Source organism: Chaetodon auriga, chromosome 19 (genome assembly GCF_051107435.1).
Source record: "Chaetodon auriga isolate fChaAug3 chromosome 19, fChaAug3.hap1, whole genome shotgun sequence".
Lineage (NCBI taxonomy): Eukaryota > Metazoa > Chordata > Actinopteri > Chaetodontiformes > Chaetodontidae > Chaetodon > Chaetodon auriga.
The window spans coordinates 15743244-15754373 of NC_135092.1; the positions used below are offsets into that span (position 1 = coordinate 15743244).

The following is an 11130-nucleotide window of genomic DNA, read 5'->3' on the forward strand; positions in this document are numbered from 1 at the left end:
CGACCAATAATAGTCCCGCCGCTTGTCCACAGGAAATAGCTTCGGGCTGAGAAGGCATCTCAGTGGCCTTCACTTTGTGTTCCACCCTTCCACCCTTCTGTTGCTCTCTCTCTCTCTCTCTCTCTCTCTCTCTCTCTCTCTCTCTCTCTCTCTCTCTCTCTCTCTCTCCTCCACACCCTGCAAGAGCTCTGCTGACCAAAACCGCAAACCCTGCAAATGCCAGTCCCGAGTGTGTGCTGTGTACGTCTTTGTGAGCCATTGCGACGTACGAGCATGAAACGCTGCAGCTCTTGCACCATGAATACCACAAGTCATTGAGATCAGCAAGTTCAATCATCTGCCTTTCCACTGTGTTTTTCTCTGCTGGCCTTTTCATTTTGTCAACATCTCCCCTGCATCACTGAAAAACAGACCGTGGAGTAGTCTGTCTCTGGTGCTTTTCTACTGAAGGTCTCAATTTCACACATGTCCTCAGCATTTCCTCTCCTGCCTATTTTGGAAGGGACCAAGTCTTTATTTCACATGTCTAACATCATCTCTTAAAAATATCTCCAAGTCACCAGGGATCAGGCTGTAATCTCTGCGGCTCACCACTTCAGAGGGGGCCCGATGGCAGACTGACGACCCCTGGAGACAGGAGCAAGAGGCACAGCCACAGTAGGGAGAGGGGAAAGGAGGACACCACTGCTGCTGCCTCTGAGTGGAGCAACATGAGGAATGCCTGATGAGAGCGAGCTCAGGCCGAGGCAGACGAGGGCACTGCTCCTGTCGTGATCGCTGGATGGGGGCAGGATAGAGTAGAGAGAAAGAAGGGAAAGTCGGGATAGAAGAAGAGAAGTGGCGGAAAGACAGTTGAGAGGAGTGGCAGACAAAGATAAACAGGCTCGCACGTACAGTCACAGAAAGAGAGTCGGAGTGATATGAGAGTGAGGGAGAAGTGGCTTGGGGAGGAGACCCCATTGAGCTCTAGCACATTATCTCTTGTCTTTAACAGTCCTCTCAAAGTCAGAGCTGGGCTTCATGGCAGCGTACAAGACACAAGTCAATAAAGCCGCTGAATACTGACTGCTGGATATTGAAACTCCTCCATGCTTGAAGGACTTGGGATTTGTTGAAAGTTGTGATAACGGCATTAAACACTCCCTGATGTTCAGTAAGGGCGGCATTTCTATTCCATCAATGTCAGCCTTGAGAGGAGCTTGATGAAGAAGCTCCAAAAACATTCAACCTATGTGTCCAAAAGTGCAAATAAAGGTTTTATTGCATGTCAGTTATGAGCTGACATCAGATGATAAATCTGTCAAGGATTCCTGAAACAGAAATTCATTAATAATGTATTTGCTAGAGTGATTGAGTTATTGCTCTGGGATAACAGCAGCAGTATGTTCGCTGTTACACCCTCAATCAGCCATGTGAATGTGCATGTGTGTGCCACTTTAATTTATTTTTCTCCTCTTATACTAATATTTTAAATCTCCAGCCATTACATGATGAGAAAACTTATTTTTTTAATGATATGATACTTACATAATGCACACAGTATTTGTAATATTGGAGGTGTTCGTCTTTATTTTTATTTACCTTTAATTTTTATTCCTTTTTTAAGAGGCGGTGTTGTAGAGAAATTATACTGCAGAGTGCATATATTTCAAAATATATATTTCAGAAATATAAAGAGCCTTTCTGCATAATGAATTAATGAATGCAGGACTATTTCCTAGATTAGAGCATTTTTAAATTGAGCTTTTACTTTTATTTAGCAAAGGATGTGATAAATACTTCTTCCACGAGTGAATTAAATGAAATCCAAAATGAGCCATTTCCGCTGCAATTTCAAGGCTGGCAGTAGGGGCGCTGTCGCCTACACGCCGTCCGTAGAAGAAGAAAGGCGAAAAGTCAATGGCGGCTGACAGTTTGTGATGAGCCAACGAAAACAGCCAAGATTCTTGCAAGTTGGACGTACAACGTTTAAACCAGGCTCGGCGATAAAAACTCTGACGACAAAATGCAGATAACTTTGAAAACCTTGCAGCAGCAGACGTTTAAAATCGACATCGACGAAGAGGAAACGGTGAGAATAGAAACCATGCATTTGTGAAGGGGGTGCAGAGGGAGTTCGGTAACGTTATGTCCTGGAACAGAGTACTTTGCGCTTTACCCATTCCGTATTTGACGATCGATAGAGAGGTCTGACGAAACCCGACAGATATATTTTATCTGTGTACCTGTTCTGGTTAAACTGGTTTGGGTTGAGGCGGGACTTGAAACCAGTTAACGTCATTTATCAAATACCGGTCAGGAAAGTGGTTTTTAGTGTCAGCATTTAGCCGTAGCCCGCTTCAGGCTCCAGATGGGAAGTGGGTGACAAGTTAGCACTAACCTTGATTACTGTTTGTAAACATGGACGTTCAATTTCCTAATTCTAATTCTACATTTATTTCTGTGAATGAAATAAAAAATGATTAAGCAGTTAATTAACGTTGTGTAAAATAATGTGAAAGTTAGCGAAAGTAGTAGTAGTAGTTTAACTAAGCTAACGCTAGTTTAAGTTTAAGCTAGTTAGCAAGTATAAATCAACACTAAACAACATTAACTAACTATTTATTTTAATGTTAACCTCCTACATTTTAATAAAAGTGTATGTTCTTTAACCTTTATCTTTCACTTTTTGATAAGCCTGCATATAGCTACATTAGTACATAATACAGCCAACCATAGTTAATGTTAGTTACACTCTATTTAAGCACACATGAAAACAACACTTTATGACCTTAGCTCGGTGTAAACTTGAGCTCCAGTTTTATGATGGTGTTAGCAGTTAGCTGGTTAATACTTTGGACTTTATTTTTTACTGGTGTTATAGGCAGGGCTGGGCGAAGTGGTGGTGGAAGGGCCGATTGATTTTATTTAATTGTGTTCTACAAAGATCAAGAAAAATAAAAATCCTGCTTTTCACAGGTGAAGACATTAAAAGAGAAGATTGAAGAGGAGAAAGGAAAGGACCATTTTTCAGTTTCTGGACTGAAACTGATATATGCTGGTATGTTACTGGCTTTAGTTAACCCTTCATAAATCCTCACATTCATCTTGATAAGAGTTTCTCTTCTCACTTCAACGCAGTCAAAATCTGCACTGCCTTGATTTTTCGCTGTCCCCTGTCACTATCAACATCTCTGACAGCACATTACAGATGCTGACAGTGGCAGGGGAAGGTATGTTAATAATGTACACAAGACTCACTGTGGTCCAGATGGAAGCACCTTGTTTATCCAGTATTTTTATTGTTGAGATGGACGTTTATTCTCACTCTCCTTCACTAGCTGTAACATTGATGAGTGGATGTAGATATGTGTTACCGAGGTGTCTTTGACAGTTTGCCTTCATGCAAGTGATTTCTCCTGATTCATATTGGGATCCATGCTTACCTTGCCTGTATGTTGTTTCCTGTACAGTCACAGGGAGCTAAAATTTGTCATGAAAGCTAATATGGATCATCCAAGTGAGAAGTGGGCCTTCATTGAAATTATTAGAATATTTTAAATGTTCAACAGCTGCGTAGTTCTGTGTAAGGAAGATATCATGTGCATCTGTTATCCTTTTAATGGCTGATGTATACTCTAAGTGGAAAGAGAGGAGAATGACTGTTGAACCATTGTGATTGCAAAAAGTTGAACAATGTTTGATAGCTTCTATCTTCATAGTCCAGCATGAAAATATACTGCCATTCAAATGCTGTTTTCAACCATCAGTACCACTTTAAAGGTGGGGTACACCATCAGAGTATTGTAGAAATCATGGCTAAGGGACTTTTTTTTTTTTAACCCTAGATCAGCTCACACCTCTTGCTGCTGCATGCTGATAAATAATTTAAACTGCTTGATGCTGTTTAGTCCCTCAGTGGTTCAGTCATGGTTACCTTGCTCACACTGCTGTGCAGTGTTTTAATGGAGCAAAGTGTGGCAGCTAGTATACCCTGAGCTGACAAATTATCATATTATAATAATAATAATAAAAATAGATCAGGCATTATAATGACACAAATCCTGCCTGGATCCCCATCAGTCCTCATCCTGCAGGTTGGTTCAGAACATCCCTGTTGATATTGGAAATTTAATTTTCATAGAGTTGTTCTGCTGTGTTGTCTTTATTAACAAAGCTGATGGAAACAAGCCTTAAACAAGCGTGGAAAACATAATTATTAGATTTAGCTTTGGTTGTCATTGTCTATCTCAATTTGTGAGCCATAGCGATGGGCCTTTTCTCTGTCATTCAAATTTTCACATAGACTACTTCCGCATTGAGAAGCCTAAAAGAATTCATTTTGTCCACGTCATTTTAGACTGTCCGTGATAATGTACAGATGGAAGAATGCCATGTTGTCGAGCAGGTTAACACTTGCTAATGTCCTGAAATGTCTTTTTTCTTTAGCAGGTAGAACAGATGCATTAAAGCTACAGTGAGAGCTGGTTTTAATCTCTTGTTACTTATAGCTAGAAACCTGCCAAAGAACACATCTGTCTGTCTCAGACAAGCGAAAGCGTTAGCCAGATAGCTGCAAAGGTTGCAGCTTGGGTAGTCTTGCATGAACCCTATCGCCACACTTCCTTTTTGTGCTGTGCCAGCTCTGAAGTAAGGTCCGGCAGAATCCATTATCGTTATGGCATCAGGGAAAAAGCACTCTGGCTTGTTTGTATTTCTTTAAACCAATCACAATCACATGTCACTAAGCCTAGGATGCAGTGTGGCAATAAGATGGCTGAACCCCTGCGAAAGAAAAGGTAGCTAGCTTATTTACATTTGTACCATTAGCGGCTACGGTACGTTGTTAGCTAGGAGGTTGATGATGTTTCACACAGCAATGAGGACTTTGAAAACGGTAAAACGCAAATAATGGAAAGGAAGGAGAGTGAAAAGGAGACTGAAATAGTGGGCTGGTGGCTTATACCGCCAGCCTACTTACTGTGAGTCAGACTGCACCTTGGGTAAGTGTTTCCCGACATGCCCACCTTAATTTGTTTAAGTAAGCTTTACAGTTCTCGTCTTTTGAGAGATAGATAACATTTTGGGAGAAAAACTGATACTAAATAGGATTTATGTCAGTCTCAAAAACTCCTGTTTACCCTGCTGTACTTTGGGTTTTAAAGCAATTGAATGTGGTATGGCTGTATACGTGTAAGCAATCTAGACGGGTTTTGTGTAATTTGTTTAAAGCAGCTTCTCCAACACATACTGTATACTGTTTAACACAAAAACAGTGCTTTACCGTGTAACAAAAAGAACCAGATGTGGTGAAAAAAGCAGGCGATTTATCAGTGGTGAAACCCTGTATTCACTGATAAACATGATTCCATCTGCTGTTACATCCCTGCATGTTCATGACAGGTGAAGCCAGTAGAGTTGTGACTCATTTTTCTCTGTCTTCCCAGGTAAAATCCTCAACGATGACACGGCCCTCAAAGAATACAAAATCAATGAGAAGAACTTTGTGGTCGTCATGGTGACAAAGGTTTGGGAATTGCAAATGCTTTTAATATTCGGCAAGATTAGTTAGTTCAACAGATTTTATGTTTTTTTTTTTTTTTGTGGAAGGTTGTACCCCTGAAAGTTACAGGTACGAGCTAACAGTCAAACAGCGATTAGGTGTTGCAGCCTTCTCTTTCCACAGCTCATGGCTTTCTGTTGGAGCTGTTGAAGAGGCTCTTTTGGTGCGCTTGAACAACTAGCTCACAGTAGAGGGGGTCAGTGTTGTCAGTGGAATATTGAGTGGAATCTGTATCTGTTGAAGCACATTATTAAAAGACTCAGATTTAGGGCCAGAAAACATGATTTGGGTCCTCTAATTGGGAGAAAACTCAGTTTGCCAGTCACAGTCTGGAAAAGCTCAGTCTAGCTCTATCATAGGAGTTTAAGTCCATGATGGCCTTATTTAGTGTAATTGTCACTATCAAGGGATATCGGAGAAATAAAATGTTTTCATATTTCCAAAATTGTCTCGCAGGCTAAAACAGCCTCAGCAGCCCCGCAGCCTTCACCTGCCGCCTCAGCCCCCAGCACGACAGCCCCCGCCGCAGCAGCTCCTGCCACGTCGTCCGGCTCAGACAACGCCACGGAGCGTGTCTCCACAGACGACAAACCACAGGAGAGACCGTCTCCGACTGCCGAGCCAGCCACCACCCCTGTCGGGTAAAGATGGGTAGATGTTTGTCTTTAACTATCTTTCTGGTTTCGGCGCGTCTCGCTTTGAGAAATGACGTGCAGGTCACGCCTCACCCGAGGTCTGTTTTCTCTTGCAGAAGCTCCGAGGCTTCGACAAACACAAACCTAATTGATGAGGCTGTTTCAACTCTAGGTAAGGCTGCATTTGTAAACATAATTTGTCATCCATTATTTTATGGCATTTGTGCAAATATTACTTTTTGCCTCAATGCCTTCAAGCTGCATCTCATATGCAATACATCTGTGGGCCCACGTCTGAATCGAGGTGCTGTCATTTTGGCTCACCCGGTTTCTTGTGGATGTCCTTAGCATACTGGCTTTGATGTAACTTAATCAATAAGCAGCCAATACTGCAGCTCAGCCAAAACATAATCCCACAGTTCCCCATGGCTACATGCTCTGTGATTTGCAAATATTGCCCTGCTCAGAGCAAATCCTGCAGCTCTTAATTATTAGGATTTGTGTAGCTGTCGATGTGAATTTGCAGCGATGGAGGCAGATGTTTATTTTTATGCGACACAGCAGAGAAACTGAAACTGATCTAAAGTTCTCCTCACCTGTCATGTATTAAAGCTTTGCTCAAATGATACATCATTTGCAGTGCAGCATGTCTTCTGCTTCATTACATTCTAAGTTAATGTACATGTAAAGATTATTAGTTTCCTGATGGTCGAGACAGTTTGAAACCCATGTGAAGTAAACGACTAATGAATCTGACAAAACAGAAGTTGACCCACAGTGAAGCTCCTCAGTCCCACCACTGATTATGCGCTCTGTGTTTCCGTTAGTGACAGGCCCATCGTATGACGCCATGGTCAATGAGATGATGCTCATGGGCTACGACAGGGAGCAGGTGGTGGCAGCCCTGAGAGCGAGCTTCAACAACCCAGACAGAGCCGTGGAGTACCTGCTCACAGTAAGTACAGTCTGATGTCTGTGGCCACGGCGAATGTGTCTCAGAGCTAATCGCTGCATTGGTGCATAACACATGATGGGTTACACCTCAGTGTGGTTTTGGGATATCATAGAGCTTAGTATCGCTGCTTAGTGCAGGATCTTGAATAGGTGTTGTTAATAAGCTGGAATTTGTAGTTTTCTAGCTGTTTCATTTGTGACTTGACAAATTTTCCACCTGTAGCCACTGAAAACTCCCTCACTCCCCAAAGTGACATGATGTAACCCACAAACTGCTGAAGTGGCCTGCAAGTAATCCTCATAGTCAAAGTGAGACACTAGCTTGTTTATTATAGTTTTTTTTTTTTTTTTAAATGGTTGTATATTTCGTGGCTTTTCTTTCAGGGTATTCCGGGCAGAGATCAGAGCCATGCCACAGGACCTGATGCGGTGGCACCTCCAGTGAGTGGAGCTGTCACTCCTGCTGCAGCCGCGAGCGGTATTAGCATCCCCGCCAGCACTGGCTCTTCACCGAGTGCCGGGGGAGGTAAGTGGTCCATACCAGTCTGCATATTCCAGCAGCATCAATGAGCAAATTAACATTTTTTTAAGTTGTTATGTCTCTGCGACTTTCTGACTCACACTTAACCCTTTCAGGCAACCCCTTGAGCTTCCTCCGAAATCAGCCGCAGTTCCAGGTGATGCGACAGCTGATCCAGCAGAACGCCGCCCTGCTTCCTGCCTTACTGCAGGAGATCGGCAGGGAAAACCCCGAGCTGCTGCAGGTGAAGTACTGACAGAGCTCGATGTGTTTCTAAATGAGGAGAATGGTGCAGTAAGCGTGGATGTGTTTGGGGGCCCTCGAAACAGTTTGGATTCTGTTTTAAGTGTAGGATTCAAAGTTCGCCTCAAGGGGCACTCCACTGAATTTACACATGAAGTTTAGGAGGCGTGATGCTCAGCCTTTGAAAACTGTGTAATCCAGTTTTCTTCTCAAGTTTAAAAAATGCAACCTCTGTTTGGACTTGAGACTTTTTAACAAGCCGGTGTTTCAAGCTAGAGGTGTGGGGGTTTGAATGACAAGGGGATTTAAGAGACAGGGTGTCCAATGAAAGACATGTTTGAGGGATGATGGGACTTGTAGGATCCAGTGTTTGCATCCATACTACAGAATAAAAGCCGTGTTCTGACCATTCTCTTCCAAATGTATTGAAAAAAAGAACGCAAGTATTATTTGCCTTAATTGTTCATTTACTGCTGTAGGAGATTAGCAACCACCAAGAGCAGTTCATCCAGATGCTGAATGAACCCAATCCAGAGGCCGTACCAGGAAGTGGAGGCGGAGGTGGAGCCGGTGGAGCCGGAGGAGCCGGAGGGATGGCAGGTGACGCGCCTGGCGGGAGTCACATGAGCTACATCCAGGTCACGCCGCAGGAGAAGGAGGCCATTGAGCGGGTGAGGAGGAGCACAGCTCTGTCGCTAACCTTTTGCCTCAGCCCAAAGTTCACAAGTGCTGGAGTGTGACACACAGCTCTGCTGATGTTGCCCAAATCCTCAGTTTAGTGTTGAACTTTAACTATAGAGAGCGGTAAACATGAAGTACAATGTGTCATTTGCTCATTAAAGTATTGTTTGGCTAATTTGCAACTCTTCTCGCTCTAATTCCAGCTAAAAGCCTTAGGATTTCCAGAGGGACTTGTTATACAAGCCTACTTTGCTTGTGAGAAGAACGAAAACTTGGCCGCCAACTTCCTTTTACAACAGAACTTTGACGATGATTAAAAGAGTCATGTTCGCTTTGACTGTTTTTTTTTTTTTTTCTTATTTCTTCCTCTACTTTTTGATTGCTGATACTGAAATATGTGTACAACAAGCCTTTTTCATTCCTCCTCCACGAAAAAGAAGTTTTATTCACTACTTCCACATTCACCTTTCTTAATAACACTGGATCATTATCAGCTGGTGTGCGGGCTGGAGGACAGGCTGTTAGTTGTGATCAGTTTGAAATGGAGGAACAATTAAAGTACAAAAACTTCGCATCAGAAATCACGTGTGCTATTCTTTTTAAACCTTAGTTCAGATCAGTATGATTTTTTTAAATCAGGGAAATCAGTATGGTTATGGGATTGTGTGTCACATTATAAGTTATGACAGGAATCATGAGCTCATATCGTTCTGTTTTTTAAGGTGGCAGGTTACAGAGATTTAAACAATAAAAGTTGTGCATAATAAAGAAGCAACATGTATGGCACTGGTTCTCTTTCCATTTAACATCCCTCATCTGCATGTAAATCAACAGGATTGTAGGCAGGAACCTGAACTGCAATGCATATACGAAGAACATGTATATAGTTTATATACATGTGGTAGGTTTAGTTGCAATGGCTGTCATTTTTACAAAAAAATAAAGTTTTCAAAATAAAACCAAAGCTGTGCCTATTCTGTGTTTGCATGGAGTGTGACTGCACTGATCTGAATGTAGACTGACTAACATGACACTAAACTTTTTGTGTGTGTGTGTGTGTGTGTGTGTGTGCAAGCAAATTATAATCCTCGTCCTAATTTATTGGTTATTTTTTTTTTGCCTTTTTTCAGAGACAGTAATTCAGTCCAGTCAACCACAAACATAAGAAAAACCTGAAGTTGCCTGACACACCACACCCCTGGAATAAAGGGCAAATATGTATCACAATGAACATGACGCTGTGACCAGGAACAGTTCACAATGTAAGTGACCAGAAATGTAATCAACCAACACAAAAATGAATTTGAAAAATGTGATTTTGAGGTTAAGATGCGAGCTTCAGCAGTGTCTTCTAACCCACTTCTGTATTTTGCAGGTCAGAATGTAGAATTACTGTGTTAAAGGGCTGAAAGGTACTTCCCACAATGCTCCATGGAATCAAAGCTGAATGAGTGAGTCCTGAGTGTGCCCAAAGTAACCTATAGGGGGCAACATAGACCACAACATGTTTCCAAAAGTCACTCAAACACTATTTATCAGCCTAAACGTGTGACAAATACCACAAAATGAGTAAAAATCAGTGATGTGCTTTTATTTTTTATAAACTTGTTTATATTATTAAGCATTTAGAATGTATTGCCTTTACTCAGCAGCTTTAAACACAGCTGAAATACATATTTTAAGGCTTAGTGAGTACAAATGTTTCACTTAAAGTCAAACTCTCTTATTTGTCACAATTAATAGAACCTAAACCCTTGTTTTTGTCGCTTATTTGTACTATTTATAAATTATAAGAGGCGTTTTCATGTTGCCACACTGTGAAGTAGAACTGTACGGATATAAAATGAACATTTAAATGAACAGAGAGCTGATTATTTCGAGGTCATCCACTCAGTTTAAAAGTTTTTCAACTTATTCAACTTAAGATTTCACGTGTGTAATTTTAGTTCTATAATCTCGATATAATAATTCTTTGTGAAAATACCCATACAGCTGCACACATTACACCACAGAGAAGGACGCCTCGTCGTATAGCAGAAGCATATCAGGACACTGTCTCATGGCTTGGATTCACACTGTGCACCTGAGAGCTCCAGCTCAGAGTGGCAGTCAGATTTGGTGTCACCCTTGAATGTCAGCCAGTAACTCGGTTGTCCTCCCCATTCTTCCCAGTGACAGGTGGAAAGAGAACCCCATGGAAACAGGACATTGTAGGAGCATATTTTTTTGGGAAATCTTTTTAACCGTAACATTGTGTTAGCTTGCCTGCGGCGATCGCACTATTATCGGGGGGGATATTGTGTGCGAGCTGACTGTGAGCTATCGCCACCATTTAAATGTGCTTCTCCATTACGCTGCCAGGGAAATCTACAATTACTCTGATGTTCAAGGAAACTCTGCATGTCATTCTTGGATGCGACTAGTGTTGTTTATTTCAAGGTGAAAGCACGTTTTCTTGTTTTCTTCGAAATGAGATGATGATGCAGATGCGGTACAAGAGTATGACGGTCGTTAGGGTTTTCTTACTTCAAATACATTTTATTATACTGTAAAAT

General features: G+C 41.8%; 1 protein-coding gene across 1 annotated transcript; it reads left to right on the forward strand.

Moving 5' to 3' along the window:
* Positions 1-1856: 1856 nt before the first annotated feature.
* rad23b (RAD23 homolog B, nucleotide excision repair protein) lies at positions 1857-9539 on the forward strand. Its single transcript, XM_076757885.1, has 10 exons — positions 1857-2071; positions 2959-3040; positions 5427-5506; positions 5999-6183; positions 6294-6349; positions 7005-7132; positions 7516-7657; positions 7768-7895; positions 8374-8565; positions 8779-9539. Exons 1-10 carry the CDS (start codon positions 2006-2008, stop codon positions 8890-8892), a joined length of 1173 nt encoding a protein of 390 aa, XP_076614000.1. The 5' UTR covers positions 1857-2005; the 3' UTR covers positions 8893-9539.
* Positions 9540-11130: the final 1591 nt, after the last annotated feature.

What these genes read in the sequence shown, in the direction of transcription:
- rad23b (XM_076757885.1), top strand. Translation starts at nt 2,006, where the DNA reads ATGCAGATAACTTTGAAAACCTTGCAGCAGCAGACGTTTAAAATCGAC. An exon ending in ACTGAAACTGATATATGCTG is followed by an intron (nt 3,041 to 5,426) that starts GTATGTTACTGG and finishes CTGTCTTCCCAG; the next exon opens with GTAAAATCCTCAACGATGAC. An exon ending in TTCACCGAGTGCCGGGGGAG is followed by an intron (nt 7,658 to 7,767) that starts GTAAGTGGTCCA and finishes TAACCCTTTCAG; the next exon opens with GCAACCCCTTGAGCTTCCTC.